The sequence below is a fragment of the Dipteris shenzhenensis genome, chromosome 15, assembly GCF_047967505.1.
Source record: "Dipteris shenzhenensis isolate YYH24624 ecotype China chromosome 15, Dip_SZ_1.0, whole genome shotgun sequence".
In the NCBI taxonomy this organism is placed as follows: Eukaryota; Viridiplantae; Streptophyta; class Polypodiopsida; order Gleicheniales; family Dipteridaceae; genus Dipteris; species Dipteris shenzhenensis.
In genome coordinates, this window is record NC_141610.1 from 27126138 (window position 1) to 27145867 (window position 19730).

General features: G+C 43.7%; 1 protein-coding gene across 2 annotated transcripts; it reads left to right on the plus strand.

Annotated features, from left to right (window-relative positions):
- The first annotated feature begins 1882 nt into the window (after positions 1-1882).
- LOC147893616 (uncharacterized) lies at positions 1883-18302 on the plus strand. Of its 2 annotated transcripts, none has more exons than XM_087385542.1 (11): positions 1883-2110; positions 2254-2517; positions 2701-3870; positions 12572-12697; positions 14668-14716; positions 14815-15029; positions 15124-15192; positions 15368-15468; positions 15851-15944; positions 16072-16141; positions 17066-18302. In XM_087385542.1, the coding sequence occupies exons 3-11, from the start codon at positions 2809-2811 to the stop codon at positions 17944-17946; spliced, it is 2667 nt and encodes an 888-aa protein (XP_087241668.1). In that variant the 5' UTR covers positions 1883-2110; positions 2254-2517; positions 2701-2808; the 3' UTR covers positions 17947-18302. The 2 variants fall into 2 exon arrangements, with proteins under 2 accessions (XP_087241668.1, XP_087241669.1); XM_087385543.1 differs by having other exon boundaries at positions 2270-2517.
- The last annotated feature ends 1428 nt before the right edge of the window (positions 18303-19730 follow it).

The window sequence follows — 19730 nt, forward strand, 5'->3', positions numbered from 1 at the left end:
CTCGATTCTCAACTTTTATAAATCCTTCTCTCATCTTGATAAAAACACTCGTATGATGACTATACACCCTTGTTTCATATTTCAAGGAAATTCATATACACTTAAAAAATTATATCCTGATAACTATTTGATTGTTTATGAACCATCAACATAGACTTGTATCAAAAGTATACATCCTTGTTTATTTCAAGCAAATTTATACACACTAAAAGACAAATTGCTTTGTAACTATTTTATTATTTACAAACCATTATACATTCTTGTCTAATCTTTGTAAAAAGACTTGTATCACCAATATGAATCCTTGTTTCATATTTCAAATACTAAAAACATATCTCGTGGTAACTATTCCATACGTGATGGGTATGTGACGTAATGAGAGCATGAATTGTAGTACTTTCAAGGGAGCAAATAGAAAAGCAATGTTTCTTTTTAAGAGGCACCTTATTCTTGGAGAAAGTTTTGGGAATCTTAAAATGGAGACAGTCTAGACTATTTTGCACCATCGTTATACAAACATCATTATTTTGCACCATCATTATTACAAACATTATAAGAAAAAGCAACATGTAAAGGACGTGGGGGAAGGATAGAGTAGAATTTTGATGGGAGACGGACTCACAAACCATCATGATGATGGATATTTCCCCCATATAAAGTTTAGATATTATCTACTAACTTGTGTACATCACTAAGTGAAGTGAAAAGTCTGTAGCCACATGACTTGTGAAGTACAATAGAGAAAGAATGGAATCATGAAGACGTGTGCATGAAATACGTGGAGATTGTTAGGTATGATTGGGTGGGACATGTATAGAAGTTTCATATATATTCAATATTAAGTGAAGTGTCTTAAAAAATAAATAAATAAAGGTAGACTTATATTAAAAGGGTGGTCAATACAAAATTGTGGCTAATGACAGTGGGGCATACTGCGCGTAGCTCTCCAGTGCATTGTAGTATGATTGTTTCCAATCTCAGCGAGCCAAGAGCATGTCAGCGAGTCCTTTGTGTATGAAACTCTTTCAACAATTGCACTACGTGACAAGTCATGCGTGCCTTGACTAAATCTGGTTTCAAATACAAAATATGGCTTGTGTTCGAGATTGAGTCTCGTGGACTACCTCTTCTCAAACCTCCTTATCTATAAAAATAAGTCGTCGTTCTTGTGGACAATGATAGCTTGTAAATGGCTAGATAAACAAGAGGGAAAAGATCATGGAAGTGGGATTCAAAAATGATATAAACGAGGAGCCCTCTTCTTGAGGGAAAAAGGGAGGAACATTTATTTATTTATAAAGAAGCTTATTAATTTCTAGCATTTAATAATTGGGTCGAGAAAAAAGCGAGGCGGTTCCAAAAGTCCAATAATTGCTCCAATAATTAGAGAGGACAGTATCTCGATAAGAGAGGAGATCCAGGCCGTCGAAAATGGAAACGTTGGCGGAATCGGACGGCGGAGGACTGAGATATACTTAAAAAAGGGCCGGATGAGGTGGCGGTGACGTGGGGGACACGTGGAGAGCGGGGGATGGAGGAAGGAGATACGCGGCATCGTCACAAAAGATACGGGGGGGGGGCGGGGGGCAGATTAAGCAAAATGCGCGTGATTAGGGGCTAAAGCGTGATTATTAGGGATCTAGGGTAAAGAAAAAAAAACTGCATAATTAGGGTTAAGAAAAGAATCTGTTAGGGAAGGGTAAAACTAAAGCTCGGGTAAAGGTGAGGTCAGGGTATGGTTAAAAGGGGAGTCAACGGGGGGGTTGACGGGGGGATTTTTAAAAAAAGGGGGACCTAAAATTAATGAAATATAATGTGCAACTAAAATTTTTATTTATTTATTTTTTGTTGTTTCATTTTCATCGTCTTCTCATTTTCTTCATTTTGTTCTTCTTTGCGTGTTTTCTTCAGTTTTCTGTGATTTTCTGCATCTGAGCTGCTTCGCCATAGCCACCGCCATAGCCATCCTCGCCATAGCCGCTTCCTTGCCTCCTTCCTCCTCCCATTTCCCCCTTCCTCTCCCGTCTCCCCGCCTACCTTCCCTTCCCCCTTCACATCCTGATTTGAAGCTCATCTCTCCCAATGGTTTTCCCCACCGCTCTCCATTTTTGTACGCCTCCGACTACTCAACTTCCGGTTAATTTCTCATAGAGCACCGCGCTTGCCAGCCTTGTCGCTTCGCGTATCGCATCCAACTACGGCTAGACTGGATCATTTCGTGTCCCGGGAGAATAATAAGTCATGTCTGTTTAGCTGTTTGATTATCCAGCTGTGCAAGGCGCTTGCATCCTCGGAAGGAAAGCTTTTGCGTGGCCAGTGCTCTAGTTGAGTTCAAGAAAAGGCACTGCCCCAAGCGTACCTATTCTTCAGGACTGTTCCGGTGATTTGCTAGTGACAAGTGCCGACACGAAAGAATAAGACGATCACAGTGAGGTGGAGTTTGATCTCAGAATTCCGCTTGCGTTACTACCTCACCTTCTGAACCTAGAAGAATAACTCAACTTCACGATGAATCAGGTAAGCTGGTCTTGTCTTCGGAAATTTTCTTCCGCGGCTTAAGGACGTCGAGTGTGAGAGACGTGCTTGAGCTTCTACATCTTCCAGTATGTCAGAGGGGTTATTTGCGAAAGGGTACATGTGCGAGCGACCTGGTGAGGAGCTCGCTCTTTCTTTGACTCTGCCCGTTTTGAGCCTCGCTAGGAATTAAAGCAGCGTCGGGCTGGCGTTTGAACCGCAATCAGAATCTGGCCACCAGACGAGGCTCCTTCTCTGGTGGTTGGAGCCTATTCAAAGACCTTTCCAAGTTCAATGGTCGCTCCTCAAAGCAATGGCAATTTATCCCTCGGAGGAGTTGGGACATCTTCCCAATCTGAACAGTCTTCTAATTCGTCTGGCTGTTCCCAAGTGGGATCCCTAAAGTATTTCTCCAACCGTTCGGATCTTCTTTCGGCAGCAGGTAGTACAAATCCTGCTGCAGGAACTGGAGATATGAATCAAGTTTTAGTCAGCGCAGCGAACTCTAGTGCAGGTGCCAGCTCTCTTACAACTGGAGGAAACTCAGTTTTGTCAGGGAATTCAAATTTACAGCAGAGTATGAGCATGAATACAGATTCCTTGACATCTTCTGGAGCCGCGTCTGTGGGTTTGCCCACATCCCCCTTGTCATTTTCGTCCAGTAATGTGAGCTTTCCAGGCACTTCCGGTCTGGGTAGCTCGTCTTTGTCTCAACCAGGAATCCCACCTATGACCAGGCTTGAGTCACAACAGGACCCTACTGTACAGCCATCAAAGCTACTAAAAACTGAACACTCAGAGCTGTCACAACCAGGACATCAAAGTATGCAGACGCAACTTGTTCACCATGCTGAAGAATATGCAAAGCTCACTTCTCAAAATCTTGGGATTATTCATCAGCAAATGGGCTCTAATCTTTCTAGTGTAGGCAACGGTCAGCATCTTATGAGATTTGGACAGCAATTGAAAGGAATGGAGAGCGAGCAGCATTTGTCACAGTTGCATGCCTCAATGGCAGTTGCAAAAACAATGAGAGACGAAATGCTGCAGCAGCAGGTAGCTCAAAGTATATTGCAGAGGCCTAATTCGGTATTGTCAGCTCAGCTTCAACGTCATGAAGCATTGCAACAACAGCATGTCCAGGCTCAACTTTTACAGCAGCAACGCCTTCTGCACCAGGAGCAGATATTGAGAATGATGCCACCTCAGATGCAGCGTTCTCGTATTTTGCAGCAGCAACAATTGCAACAGTTGCAACAACAAATTGCTGGATTGAGTAAGCAATCTACTAGTGCTGCAGGAGCCTGCATGCGGCGCTTGATGCAATACCTGCACAGTCAAAGGATGCGCCCAGCTGTAAGTCATATCAGTTTTGAACAAATAAAAAAAAAGATACATTTTGTTGTTGCAGTCTCCTATTTAGCGTGCACTAAATGACATTTTTATATTTGGGCTTTATCTTTTTAGGGACATACATCCTTTTGTTGGAATGGCCACTTGTTTTTTTCCTTAATATTATTGTGTTTACATGTTCAACAAAACTGTTCTGCAACAATTGTGTTTGGAGTTCACTTGACAATAAACTTGTTGCTCTTAAGGTGTCTGGAGTGTGTACTGCACCACGAGGGCAGATGTTCTAAGTAAAGGCTGTACCATATTCTTTTGCTTCACTCAACTTCTGAGTCATTAATCTGTTCATTAAACCCTTTTCCCTCAAATGCCTTTCGTCTAACAGACAGAAAACAGTAGATTGGTTGAGGAGCCAAGGTGGGGGCCACCGCCCTTGGGCTATTTATATTTCAACACAACCTACCTTCAGGTTTACCTTGAACAAGACATAGGGACCGAGATTACCAAGCAAAGACTGACCTAGGGCAAGACTTTGATTGAGCTCAACATCGGTGAGCCATGCCCATTCAAGGAAAAGGTCAAAGTGGATATATAAATGTGGCATTTAATTACTGTTTTGCTTTACAGTGAAATGAACATCAACCTTATCCAACTAGGGCCTAGGTTGATAAGACAAAATAGCATTACTTACTTCACCCTTGCCCAACAAGGGCCTAGGGTTTGGGAGTGGGACAGCTGTGCAATGAATTGGATAGTCACAAGTAGTCGAGGGCTGCTCTGAGGTAGCTCTGTTGCAGAGGGAAACTGATATGTAGTAGAGGCTGCAGGGCAGGTTGTACCACAGCAAAGTCTTCATTATAAGATTCTGTTAGACCAGAGTTTTCTGACAGGGATTAATGGGCAAAGTAGATCTTTGTCACAAGGAGCTGGTGGGCTGAGCAGAAAGGGTTTGATGTAGCAGTTGGGAAGACCTGTAGGCTGTTAGTGTAAAAACCCTTGGCTAGTTTGTTTAATGGCCACTGGCTAAAAAGAGCAGGTCGGCCAACCAGTCCCCATCAGGTATTTCGAACTTAATGCTCCTGAAGGGCTTCTCCGTAATGTCCTTTCATTGAAACTGTTGTTCTGGTGAAGGACATTGCCACTGACCAAAAATAGTAAGTGACCATTCCAGGGCTAATTTGACTTCTTCTTCGGAGGGTCTTTAGGCATCCCTGGAGTTGTTTTGCCCAAAGTGTCCTATGAATCACACTTTTTTACTTTGGTGGAGTGAATTGCCAAGCGCATCAAATTTTAGTCAAAATAAATTTGTAGAGGGACCTAGTGATGCAGTACTATCAAAACGGGTAGGTTCAGGTAGTCAGCATCCTGCTGTAAAGCATGACCTAGCTTTAATACACCATGTGCAAAGGGAGGTACCCATAATCTCGACTCTTGCCGCCTTAGGATTGTTTTGGTGATTCATCTATCAAATCTAGGATATTGGCACCCACCCAAAAACCTATACCCTATTTGGGTGCATCTGGTTAGGCTATCTAGCGACCCTCAAGTTCTAGTGCTTGGAGAGACGTGTAGGCGGAGGTGTGTACTGATGTTACGTGGCAATCATCTAGTTTGCATCATAGGTCATGACCCTTTTTGTTCAGCCATGTAGCATTTCAAAAAGATCTAACACTATTGAATTTGCTACTTCACTTTGTTATTCGGGGATGGAAAGAAGAAGGAAAACGTCCCCATATCACCAAATTGGGCTCTCCTAGAATAGGTTGGTCATTCTAGGGTCTCGGTCACTAACAATGGATTTGGGCATACCGTGGTGCTTGAAAATCTGAGCCAGAAAAACTTTAGCCATATGATCTGCCTTGATTGTCTTTTACATCATATCTTGAGTGTGGGGATGCTTTTATTTGTGGAGATTTTAACAATTCACCTGCCATTATTGATAGCACCACTCTATGCTCTCATATGCTGCGATGAGAACCGGATGCTTGGTCTGATCATCACTCCATCCTCTAATACTCTAAAAGGAAAGGTGGTTGTAGAACTAGATCTTGGTTCTCGCTTGCAGGTCGAGCGTTAGTGGTCAACGAGGTACTCCTTGCCACGGCCTGGTACGTTGCCTCTTGTTGGTGTTTCCATTGGGGCTGCATGCGGCAGCTTTGGCGTTTGGTGCGGAACTTCCTAATCTCAAGGTTGGATGGAACATGCAACACCAGAGCCAGGGTAGCTTGGCAGGCTGTTGCCTAGGCGCATGATGGATTGGGCATTATTGATACCGAGATGCAGAGCAAAGTCTTCTTGGGCAAGCTGATGGTGAGAGGCCTTTCCCTAGGAGCAGAACTCTAGAAGGTCCTCATCCAGCGGGGGCTTCTTGGGAACACACCTCGCACAGGAGGCAAGTGACAATAGTCCTACACGTGGATCTTCTCCGAGGCTCCTTTGACAGGGGAAGGGTCTCTATTGATGAGGAGTCTTTATAGAGTGGCAGAGATTGGCGGGTCGACTCCTTCGAGCCAGGCCGTCCTAAAGGGATGTATGACACCCGGAGGTCAAAGTTTTGAAGGGACACATGCTTGGACAATGGACTCACATTGGATGGGCACAATGGGACAGTGAACTAGCTAGATCCTTTGAGGGCATGGATTGTTGAGTCCATGGACCCCCCTCAGCTCGTTTGGACAGTTCTCGAGTATAGAGATTCCGGTCAAGATAAGCTTCTTTCTTGAGTCTCTTGGTTTCCGCCAGATTTGGTTTTAAAGGGTCAGATCTGGAGGCTCAATGCAGGCAGAGTCGGAGGTGGATGATGAGGCAGAGGCGGTTCTGGAGGCTCTAGAGTGGCAGAGGGTCAGGATGGTAGGCCGCTTGGGCATGACATGGTACATCGATCCCACCAGTCTTATCGACAATGGAGGGTTCAGTTTGGTGCCTATGGACCTAGGAGGGTAGACCCAGGAGGCTAGCTTGCACAAGGTAGTCGGATCGGGTGGAGGAGGTCTCTTTCTTTTCCTACACGACTCATATCAAGTGGAGCATCGTTTACAGCTTGAGGCAGTAGCATGGTTGCCTTTAAAGGGAACACCATTGGCTAGAGCAGGATGTCCCAATAGAGGTTATTTCTCGCTTCTGGCCACGCCTTTGGACGAGCTTGCACCTGCGCAAGATCTCCTATTTCTTTTGGCTATTGGCTCATGGGGCCTTTGCATTGCCCCTGGCTGGAACAGATGCGGGTAGATGGTAGATGCAGTGGCTGCGCGGATGGAGTTTTCGAGACGATTCCTCACTGTCCATGGGGTTGCCCCGTCGCACAGCGGATATGGCTGGCATTCTTCAGGATTGTGGCTTGTACACAGACGTTGAGCAGGGATTTCACTTGGGGGATGGCTGCTTGGCTCATGGAGGGAGGACACGCCTTTGCTATTGACCCAGTCTCTCGGGCTTAGAGGATACATGGACAGCAGGTCTTCAGGATTGATATTTACAACTCAGCCCTCCCGCGTAGGCCCACCACCTCTATCTGAGGATGGGGTGTGGGAGACAGTTTCCAGCATCACTGGTCGGTCGATGCAGTTGAGTGATGGGAGGCCAGCCGATTTCTTCCACGGCTACTCTAGTAGCCATTTGGCAGGATATCATCTTCACGTTGTGTGCCATTTGGGACTGTGGTACTCCTGGTTTGAGAGCGTATGCGGAAGGGCGGGAGCGTTTCTGATAGGCATGGCCGGCAAGAATCTTTTACACCCTTTCTGCAAAGGGTATTTATTGGATGTAGAGACCATCACCTTGGTTGCTGGCTCCTGTTTCGGAATCTCTCTAGGTGGTGAGCCACGAGATTCAAAAAAAGGTGGCTTTCTTATAGCCGGCAACCTGTTTTTATGCTTGTATTTGGATCGACAGCTCCTTTTGGAAGCTGTTTGTATGGCGTTCTTTTCAAGCATTAATAGAACTTACTTTTTTCTGGAAAAAACGCTGGATCTTGGTCGGGAACTTCTGTTTGCCCCCATCCCCACCCCATCCCCCACAACAAACACGCACGCACGCACGCACACGCGCACACACATGCACACGCACATTTTTTTGTGTGGTGAAATCTAGTTGTCATTATATTACAAAGAATGGTCCCTTTTCTCTCTCTCACACACACACCACACACGCACGCACCCACGCAGGCACGCATTTTTTTGTGTGGTGAAATCTAGTTGCCATTATATTACAAAGAATGATCCCAAGAAAAGGGACATGCAGTTCAAGTATCAGAAGATATCATTATATGACAGGAAGGCAAGATAATCTAGAACCCCCCCCAAACCCCCCCTCGCCCCCCCCCCCCCCCTCCCCCTTCTCTCTCCCCCCTCCAAAACAACAAGTTTGTGATGTGTGGAGCTGGAGTAGATCCAACCATATGGTATGGTTGATCTCACCTCGTGGGATCAGGGGGGATGGTGCATCCAAGCTGCATGAAAAGGGATGGAGTCGGTCCATCTAAATACCTTGACTAGCAAACCATCTGGATACATATGCACATCATGCTGTGTTAACATCTCTATGCACAAGTTGCTTGGATGATTCAAGTGTCAACTTGGTAGTGTCCAGCCAGGCAAAGCCCAAACCGTGTGAAGGTATTTCATTGTCTGAAAGGTGGCATGAATCCTGGAGTGGGGTCATGGCGAAGTCTACTTGTAGTATTTGATGAGGGACTGAGGGCTTATCCGGATTGCTCAAGATCCCATACTTGTGTAGCCTCTCAAATCTCCTCCACTCAGTCGTCGAGAGATCACTACCCCAGAAGGGTGCTGTTGCATACATGGCTTTTGGAGTCACTAGTAAACAGTCATCCCTTTGTTGAAGGGTCCTGGAAGGGGGGGAGGGACTCCCCCCCCCAGGCTCATTGATAGATAGATAGGGGGGGCGGGAGGGGGAGGGAGAAAGAGAGAGAAGGGGGGGTGGGAGGGGAGAGAGGAGCTGTCTCTGAAAGATTGCTGAAAACAGTGCAGTGTGAACACCTAAGGCTCTGGTACCATGTAGAATATAATGAGAGATGTGCCCAGGATATAGAAGTTGATAGCAAGTATGCATTTCGCACAGTTCAACTCAAGAAATACTCACAGAACACAGTCCTACTGAATGGGATTTTGTTTTTATTACAGCAGATAAAAAGAGTGAACCAGAGACAACATGCTCACTGTTGGGCTCCCTCAGAATGAGGATCTACTGCTGCAACAGGATCTCTACTCCATAAGCCTGTAGGAGAGGCTTTGGTAGGCAGGAATGGAAGGAAAGAGGGTGCTGGAGGTGGAGTGGCTGGAACAGCACCCAGAAAGGCTGACTGAACCTGTTACATGCCGGTCCAGTTAGGATTGGGGGACCTGTCCAGCTGACCAGACTGTTATGGGTGAACCAGGCGGAAAACAGAAGGCTCAGTTTCCTGCTAGTGGGGCCGCCTTAGCTGCACCTAAATATAGAGCTTCACAACCCTGAAATCAAATCCAAAACGGATCACTCCCCAGCCCTGGTGCCTACCCCAAAATTAGGGCAGACTGCTGGTGGCCCACCAGATTTCTGCCCTTTAAAAGGTCCAACAGCAGGCTCAGGTCCCAACCAGTGGGGCCTGCTGTACTGCAGGCTCCAAAAGCCTTAGCTGCATCTAAACTTAGAGATTCACATCCTATGTTTAGGTGCAGCTTAACATAGGTCCTATGTTTAGGTGCAGCTAAACATAGGGCTTCACAGTCCTATGGGGTGAAATCCAAAACGGATCACTCCCCAGCCCCGGTGCCTACCACGAATTAGGGCACCCGGCATACCAAAAAATTCCCAGGCATCCTTTATGTCTCTACATGGGGCTCACAGGCAAGCACTGCCTTTTTCAACAGTGTTTGCCAAGCTAGAACTGATGTTTACAATAGATAGTCACTGGGAGTTTCAAACCAGATGCCGGAGTCTGCTTCAGCTTTGGCAAAAAAGTGGCTGGCCATTGCTATAAGCAGTCCAAGGTTTGTCGAACAGTAGCATAATTATGGTTCACCTAGGTTTGCCCTACGGATTCACAGGCCTTTTCTATTTAACACAGTGCTTAGTGTGTGGCGACCAAGGGGCAGTTTAGCCTCTGAAAGCAGTCCTTCACCCCTTCACTTAAAACATTAGCTTTCAGCAGCAGCCCTCAGGCTAAAGAGCCCATCAGTTTCAAGCTATCCCTCCACAGTTAGCAAATTGCCCACCCAGTCAGCCTCCATGTAGGCTCTTCAATTAGCAAGGCTTCTTCATTCTATCAATCAGCTGTCTACAGTGCCTTCATTGACATTTCGACCTGTAGCTGTATTCAGCCTCTTTAGTGAGGAAACAGGATCAGCCAAAGATGTATCAGCCAAAGATGTATTCTTTGTGTGATATTCGATGATTGTCAGGTAGTTAGCATACTTGAACCTCAAAAAGTGCTTTATCGATTTTCTATCGCACATTATCCTCACGAGGTTGATAATCAACTTTACGATGCATTCAACATGTCCTAGTAGCTAGTCCGTGCTATGTGTGATGGAGTTTATGGTTTTCAATCTTATGATTGACTATCGTGAGATTGAAACTGCACTATGTTGTGTTTTCAGAGGATGAGTTTGGCAATGTTCTTGGATTCATCTAGGCATATGGATTAATTGAACTAGCAACTCCTTTCCTTAACCTAAGTCGAGTTTGTAAAAAACAAAGCAAGCGTATTGATTAGTGCTAACTCAAATATTCAAAGTCCATTTTACCAAAATTGACAACTTTGACTGATTTTGAGCAAAATTGATTTCCAGTTATATTAATTGCAAGAGCTCTCTACACTCTATTGTGATTCTGTGAAAGATTGCAATCTAGTGTCTATGGTTATTGGCAGGTGTTGGAGTGGCATGATGGCAACATGTACTATTGTGATCACAAATAAGAGGGAGGTTTGCCTAGTCGAGTTGATTGGATAAGGTATTTTGACAGATGGACTGTAACGTGCGGGGCCTAGCTGTGCGGAAAATAGATGAACTTAAAAGGAGAACTCAAGCATGAAAGACACTAGAGATCTTACTGCATTCCTTTATTTATGCTGATGGCATAAATGCCCTAACTACTGTTGTACGTGATTGCCAAATCGGCATACAAACTGCACTGTAGAGTCACTGCCATCCTTTCCAAGGACTGGCCAAATCGAAATAGCGTCTTAGCCATCTCCATCGGTTCGGGAACCACACGCTTCTCCCCGCGGCTGGGCTGCTTTTCCCGCTTTCGGTGTGTGTGGGCAGGCCTACCACGCTCGCGCCTGCATCTTTGCCACACCCACTGCCCTAACTCTAACATGTGGGAGATGGAGCTACGCTGCTAAAATAGGACACCAAACCTCGACCATATACTGGCTGAAAGATGCTACTGGAGGCTGGGAGCTGAGTGCTGAAATGAGGGGCAAGGCCTCCCTTACATAGGGGCTGGAAAGGCCTGTTTTGGCTGAATCAACCAGCCCCATTTAGCTCACCAGCTAGTTGGCTGGTTTGGCTGGGCTGTTTGCTCAGCCCTAGGGAGTGACCTGGAGGGGGTTGAAGCTGCCTATAAAAGGCACCTCCCCCAGCCCCCTTTCTAAGCATGTTGCTGCCCTTTGGAGGCCCCAAAACCTGCCAAATATGCTGTGTAGGGAGCTGCGATTGGTTGACAAGGCAACGAGTTGTCACAGTAACCTGGGCTTGACCCTAGTGCATGCGACATTGAAGCATGCTTGTCCTCAACAGAACTGATTTGGAGCTTGTTACACATCACCAAAATGTGCCGCGTGCCCCCCCCCCCTCCCCGGGAAAAAAAACCCAAATTTACTCCACGCCCCTTCCAAACACTATCTCTTATGGTTTGTGTTCCCTCTCCCCCAACAAACATACAAATCAGTCACTATGCTCCTTGCCCGTGACATGGAATGTGGTGAAGCTTGAACCTATCCTTCCAATGCATTAACTGTGTTTGCTTGTTCGTATGTGAGCAAGAACCTTTTTATTTTCCAATTTCGAATACTCCATTCTAAAGTTAGCTTTCCCTTTAAAGATTGAAGGTGGATTTCAACTATTATGGTGGATTTGTAGTAGTGCACATGCGTTCCTCCATAGCATCAGTAGAACATTTGTGTTTTGATTATGTGGAATCTTAAACAAAGAAGTCAATTTTACAGTCCGAATATTCTACCGAGAACTTGCTAGCCTGCAACAAGTCTTTCCGTTGAATGAATGTATTTGCAGGATTGTCCTTGTTGAGTGCAGAGTTTTTAGCAAGTGAAGCCTGGAGTGCTTGGCATTTTTCAAGATTTTCAGATCTCTCTCTCTCTCTCTCTCTCTCTCTCTCTCATTTCTTTTTCTTGTTTTCTGCTTTGTTGCTTCCTTTTTTCTCTTGAAGTTTTTGTCGTTCGGTTTATTCAAAGCTTAGTAAGCACTGGGTCTACCCAAGAGATTTAGAATCTTTCGAAACCCAAAGGGCAGCTTATGCTCGGGTACTGATGAGAACATAAGCATAGCTGTGCTTACTAAGTTAACTTTTTTTTAAAAATTTTCTCATTTACTCATAATTTTGTTGAAAATTTCTTACAGACTCCCTTCTTTCCTTGGTTCTTTTACTTGTTTTATGGAAATTTTAAATTTGTAAGATTGGATATGTTCTAGTCTTATGAAGGTATATATTTTAAGATCATCTAATCGGCTTAACTCTTTTCCAGGACAATAACATAGGATTTTGGAGGCAGTTTGTATCGGAGTTTTTTGCTCCGCATTCAAGAAAAAGATGGTGCCTCTCGCAGTGCAGTGCTAGCAGTGGACGCCAGGCAACAGGGGTTTTCCCACAGGTTCTTGAAGTTCTGATAACTCATGACAATAAATAGTTGTGCAGAGTTAGTTCTGGCAGATGGGATGTCGCGAATGGCTTCCCTTTGAAGAAAGCCTGAATCTATTTTGGAGGTTCTGTACTATGTGTATGTGCACAGTTGGATTTTCCTTTTATCAAAGCTCAATGCTTGCTTGCAGTAATAGGTATGCATATAGCATACTGTGTAGCCACAGATCAGTCGGTGCTTGTCCAGTAGGTGCCTCATTGATGGGGTAAATTGGAAACTAAATATATTCATATGCACAACAAGAGGACAAAGTTGCTATCCTTGTCTCGGTCTTAATCAGCTTTAGTATCCTGCTGATGGCCGAGTTGGGTAGACTCTCTCAATGGTTCTTGTAGTTCTTTGATTCCAAGGCCTCTCTGCTGATTCTTGAGGGGTGGGTAGGCACTTCATGGTTTTTCTCAATGGACCTTGCAGTTTTTGAAGTTCTTCTTTGGTTCCCAGGCATTTCCGGAGGATTCTGTTTGGCATTCCTGCTGGTAGTTCTATGTTAAGTCATTCTTACATTTCCCAATTGCTCCGTTGGTTATGTACACTACTGGATGATATGTGTATTTTGTCAGAAGTTGGGTTGAAATCACCCCTGTGCTCACTAGTGCTAATCTTAGTCAGGGCTGACTCTGCCTCTATTTTTTATGGTTTTTAAAAGGCCTCGAGTAACAAAGTGGAGAAAGATTTTGATATGTCCTGCATCTAATGTTTGGGGGGAAGGTCTACCGTACTCTTAAAAGGCCTCAATCACCTCTTAGATGTGCTTAACTTTGATGAAATGTTTTAGTGTGAAGAATATGAAGCTTATAATCCATTATGAAGCTGCAGATTTTTTAAGAAGACTCTTGTGAAATGGAGCATTTATTGTGTCTGTGTTGCTATCGCTGTGTTGCTATCGTTGAAACAACCTGGGCTGCTGGTTGATAGACTACAGCGATATTGGTTGTTCAGAGTCTTTTATCTAGTAATGTAGGGATGGCCTTTGAATGCACATGCATTCTCAGGGCGCTGATGGTTGTGGCAGTATTTTAATATTTTCCATGTATGATGTACTTCAAACCTTGTGGCTTATGTGTGTTAACCATAAGTCTCCCCGTTTGGCAACATGTCTCTGTCTTCAACTTTTTTTGGTCTGGCAGAACTGAAGACATGGTGGCTGCACACACTAGCTGCTGAGTTGCCTTGCTGAGGTTTCATTGGGATAGCTAGTAGTGGCCACAATGGCTGTTTATTTAGGTGCAGGATCCCCCCCCAGGGTCCAGACTGACCTCACCAATAACAGACCGACTAATATTTCTTATTTGACCTGCAAGAGATCTTTTAGGCCAAGTACATCTGTAATAAGACCTCCAGATGTGGCTGACTCATTGGCCATGTTCCAGGCCTGCTGATCCCAGACCAGCCCCAAAAACCCGACTGGAGCTGGCCTTAAATAGGCCCTACTGTCAGATCAAAATACCAATGTCCCTGGCCTATCCACAACCCTAAATTCAGGGCATGTGCTCCCTTCTCCTGCCCTATCTACTGCTGGTCCTCCTGCTTCTATCCCTCACTGACAGGTAGTGACACGTGACCCTGCTGTTATTACTCATTTGCTTCGCTTGCTTATATTACATTGCTTCATGCTCATGGCTTCAGCTTGTATTGTATGTGGGCTACTTGTGACATAAGTATAAATGATAAGTGAGTTGAAATCTCTTACGTAAGTGTAAATGATAGTGAGTTGAAATCTCTTACGCAACAGCTAAAAATTCTCAATTCATTGTAGAAATTTGGACTTTAGAACAACAAAAATATGAATTTGTACGATTGGATATATTCTAGTCTTACAAAGGTATATATAAATGATAGTGAGTGGAAATTTCTTTACACATAAAATTGTGTAGAAGCAGCATGTGTTGCTGTTTGACTGTAAGATGCTCAAACTTTCACAGGATCTCTGGCGCTGTGAGATTTGTGGTTCAAGTCCAGGTCGTGGATTTGGTAAGCTTGTTTCTTTATTATCCATAGCTTCTGCATTTGCTTGAACCATCACTTCCTTTTGGGTTTACCCTTTTTTTCATGTGTATTTTTGTGTCCAGAGGCTACAGTGGAGGTTTTGCCTAGACTTTGCAAGACCAAATTCGACAATGGCGAGCTGGAGGAGCTTCTGTTTGTGGACCTACCATATGAATATAAACTTGGATCAGGTTTAACAGTTTTGGAATATGGAAAGGCTATCCAAGAGAGCATATTTGAACAACTTCGAGTTGTCTGGGAGGGTCAGCTAAGAATTATTTTTACTCCAGAGCTGAAGGTAAATTGTTCTCGAAGTCTACCCATTCGTGTTGAGAGGGACCATAACAGGTGACTTTGTAGCATCTTTCTGATATATGCATTTATATGCACAGATTCTATCTTGGGATTTTTGTGCAAAAAGTCACGAGGAGCTTCTTCCTCGCCGTGCTGTGGTTCCTCAGGTATGAATTCTGAGCTCAGAGGTGGTAAAGCCTGTCCTATTTTTAAGGGCGATGAAATTTGCAGGCATTTCTGAAAATCATGAATTGGTGGATATTTTACTTTCCCCCTTTTGAGAATAACTGCTGAGCATTTGAGAATACATTGGTCTCAGGAGTAACGCTTTCCTGTTTACAGGTGAATCAGCTGGTGATGCTGGCTTCCAAATATCAATCTGCCCTGGCACAAAGTAATGGCGCTGGACTGTCTGCCCAAGATCTTCAAGCCAGCTGCAATATGTACGCATTTCTCATCCAAGCTCATTTATATGTGCAGCAATATTGGATCGTATGAAGTTGAAGGAATGATTGATAAAGCATGTTACATGCTTCTTAAAAGTGAAGCAATATGAATGACCTGGATGGAAGGATGTTGAAATAAATTACTACAAATGATGGAACTAATTATACGTATGGATGACATAGGTGGAAAGGTTTTGAAATCGAATGTCTATAAATGATTGTTTTGAGATGTGTCTGTATGTATGTGTACATGTGTACATGCGTGTGTGCGTATACTTCTATAGCTACATATATGTGAGTTGTGTACGTGGGTGTATTGGCTTTACTGATTGGTGAAACCCAAAGCTTTGAATCAAATTTATGTTTTATATCTCTGCAGGTTTGTTTCAAGTGCACGCCAGTTGGCCAAGAGTTTGGAGCCCCCTTCTGTGAATGAGCTTGGTTTTACCAAGAGATTTGTGCGCTGCATACAGGTGACCTTGTACCCAAAGTTTTGGTTAGTTTTATGTGGAGGCAATGCATAATTGGAGTTTTGGATTGGCACGTGTTTCATAATTACCAATTCTGAGTTCAGGTGTAATCTGTTTTATTGGACTGCAGATAGCTGAAGTTGTGAACAGCATGAAAGACCTGATAGACTTCAGTCAAGAGAATAATGTGGGCCCCATTGGTATGTTCCCTGCCTCCATATTGCCCTTCCCCTATTTTTTATAGTTTCAAAATTTGACTTGGTGCCAAAAATGGTTTGGAAAGAACCCATCTACTTTTAAATCATTCTTTCTTTGCAAATAACTATTACGGGCTTTCTTAGTTTCTTGATTGTGAGTCATGTCAGTTAAGGTTCTTTTCTCAGGAGTGCTACTACAGGTTTTTCTCCCATGCTATCTGAGTTTTCTATTTTAAGATGTGCCCACATTGCATATGTATCCTACCTTTACTCACAGTCCAGAGACCATTTTTTTTTGAAGTACTTAAGTGCTTCCATCAAGGCTTGCTTTCATATATCCTACCTTTACACTCCGGAGGCCATTCTTTTTTATCGTTCAGTGCTTGCTTGCATATAAGGTCTTGCTCCATCATATTCCATCGTTTATATTATGAGTTTTGATCCACCGGTTGGAACTTGTTACAGACTTAAGCATCTACTGGAGGACTTGGGGAGAAATTAGCAGAATTATGCATCCTGGTTAACCAAATAACACAGTATTGAATCATTTCTTGCTCTTAGACAAATGTGGTGTTCTTTTGCATATTGTAATTTCTAATCACTTGAATGCTCTGGTTTTTTTTTTTTGTGTTACTTTGTAAAATGCTCTGGTTATTATTTTTAATCACTTGAATCCTCTGGTTATTTATATTTTGTGTTACTTTGTTTCTGTTTCAAGGTTGTTGAACACCTCTGGTTAAATCTTGCACAGCTAGTGTGTTGCATATCCAAACTGCATTTTGGAACTTGACATGACCTGAATGCGTTTGGTCTTAATTGAATGCGTTCAGTCTTAATCTAGCCTTACTGGGGTTTGGGGTGCATCATCAATATTTCATTACTAGTAGTTGGATGTACCCCCTTAATACTCTTGCCTGCATGTTTCAGAAAGCCTGCGGAGCTTCCCACGTCGAAGAACTACATCTGGGGAAATTACACACTTGGCAATGCAGTCAGATCCAGCTGGACTTGCTCCATTTCTTACTGAACAGAATGGAATCGTTCTGAACAGAGATAAGCAGATGAGCACCACATTAAACAGGCCAGTCAATGGCCTTGTAAATTCCTTCCCCCCTTTCCAATCGCTTCTTCGACACAACTCCAATTCATCGCAAAGCCTTATTCAAGCTGACCCCCCTGTCATGGCAACTTTGTCCGGTAGTGGATCATTGCCGAACTCTTTACAGGCCTCACCTACCAGTTCTCTTACATCTTTTCAGACCTCTGTTTCTTCACTGACTGCAAACTCACAACCACCTCTGAGTAATTTCCAGAATCCCCTTTCGTCCAACTCAGGGAGCATGAGCGTGTCACACCAGTCTTCACTTCAGACAGTTCAATGTAGCCAGCAAAACGCAAATGATGCGGTGCAACATATCCTGGAGGAAATGATGAATAATCGTGATATGTTCCACCATGAAAACATGGGCAATGACGGTGCAAATACTGATTCTGACAATGGCATGGTGTCGGGTGTTACAAACATTCCTCGACATGGATTACTAGGGATGAATAATGGCAACATTAGGAACAACATTGGTGGTCTAGGAGGGGTTTCTGGAATGAATATCACAAACCGTCTTCGTAATTCAGGCACTAATTTCTCTCAAATGGGCAATATTGGCTCACCACGTATGCATGGTAACAGGATGAATTTTGCTTCCCTTGCATCACAACAGGAAATGCATTTGCAAGAGAACAAATCACAACAAGGCGTGGGTCTTGGTGGTACTAGTGATTATGGAAGCCATGCGTTCAATTGGAAATGACAGAACTTTTGTGTGCCAGCTGCTGTTACTGTACAACCGGTTCTCTATTTAGAGTAAAACTTTGCCAGGGGGAAGCTGTCATGTACCATACAGGTAGGAAGACATTGGCCCCAAAGACGACAATACTCTACATGCTACAAGTGGCTTATTGTTGAAATCATGAGTTTCAGTTAATTTGGCCCTGATGGCCATTACGTCTCTGGATGTTCTGGCTTTAATTTCTAAACTGCCAACTTTTGCCGGTGGTAACCATTTTGCGGGTTTCTTCCCTTTGTATCTTTTAACTGTATGTGGAATCAAGCTTTCTTTGGAGGCATCAAGATTGTGACCAAATCATGTTTGACATTTATGTACGATCGATCTTTAATTCCTAAATTTGTCATTGGAATTTGTTTTACAAATGATATCGAAGGGAGTTCTGCTGTAGATTGTGCAACTAGTATCTGGCCTCCACGAAATGTTCTGTAAGCTAAGGGAAGCAATCCTCATCAGCACCTCAAAGCCATTGTATATGACTGCATTATGTCTTATCTTTGGGTTTTAAGTCTGCCTCTTTCCAGCTTACAAAGAGGCTGGGGAGAGTTTGCTGCTCTTTGGAGAGGGGAGCGTGATGATCTTGAGTTAGACCCAAGGTTGAATTGTATTTGATGTGTATGCTTTCGTTTCTTGTAGACGAAGAAAGGCCTGCGGATATTATTGTACATAAGTGCCCTTGTGGGTGTGTACTCTCATTAGTAGACCATGAAGGGCTTGTCTATACTAAAGTGCATGATGATCCCTTGTATGGAGATGGAGATGGAGATGGAGACGGGGACGGAGATGGAGACGAAGACAGGGACAATTGAAGAACTTGGAGGCCAAGGTTAAAAATTGCATGTGGAATTGTGAGGCACAGGTGCGGAGTAAAATGCAGAGAGGGAGATGGAGAGCTTGTGGTTGATAGCTCATTGACAAGAATCACATGCATTTGGTTAGAGATGTTAGGACAAGGGCACAATGCGCTAAACTTAAATCAATCATTTCTAGTGTAAGGGTGGGCAATATGCCAAATTTCTGTCAATCGACGGTAGTGTATGATAGGCTTCGCCTATCATTTTTTCTCTTACCAAGGCTGTACATGCTGATTCATGTTTAAAAGAAATGCCCCTTGAGAGAAAGGGCATATGTGCATCATGATGATCCAATTATAGCATTAGGAAAAAATCATGTTGTACAACAACCATGTTTTTACCATGTCGAACGCCTTGGCTTGGTTGTGATTTGTTTGTATATATTTTTGTTTGCGCACACAAGGTTTCCTGAAATGTTTCATTTGCCACCTTGTTCACTCAACCATTGGTTCTTTGTTTGTTTGAGCTCTATTTTGGTACTCATCCATTCAACCCCTCTCTCTCCATGTAAGATACTACGCAAGCCTAATCCAACCTCCATGCCATGTAGCTGCTAGTTACATTAGGCTGAGTTTTATCTACACTCTTGATGTATTGAGCTTCCAATGCATAACCTAGCAAGGAACATGAACACATGAAAGTTAATGCTGTAAACCTTCTCCTGCTCGTAAATTGTGAATTTCCTTCATTTTCACCCATCTTCATTCGTTTCCCTCCTTACTCTTTTTTATAGCTAGACATTTTACTTTATTATGAGTAAATTTTGTCCTTGCATTGCCTTCTCACCATTCTAATTGTTACATTGATATTCTTATAAACTATGGGGTCTATCACCTACCAAAAATAATGAAACAATAGGTGCCCTATGAGATGACAAATGGGAAAGTCTTATAA

Bases quoted from the DNA above. Each gene is read 5' to 3' on its own strand.
- LOC147893616 (XM_087385542.1), top strand. From the start codon at position 2,809: ATGGTCGCTCCTCAAAGCAATGGCAATTTATCCCTCGGAGGAGTTGGG. The intron at 15,945-16,071 runs GTGACCTTGTAC...ATTGGACTGCAG, and splicing joins GATTTGTGCGCTGCATACAG to ATAGCTGAAGTTGTGAACAG. The intron at 16,142-17,065 runs GTATGTTCCCTG...TGCATGTTTCAG, and splicing joins GAATAATGTGGGCCCCATTG to AAAGCCTGCGGAGCTTCCCA.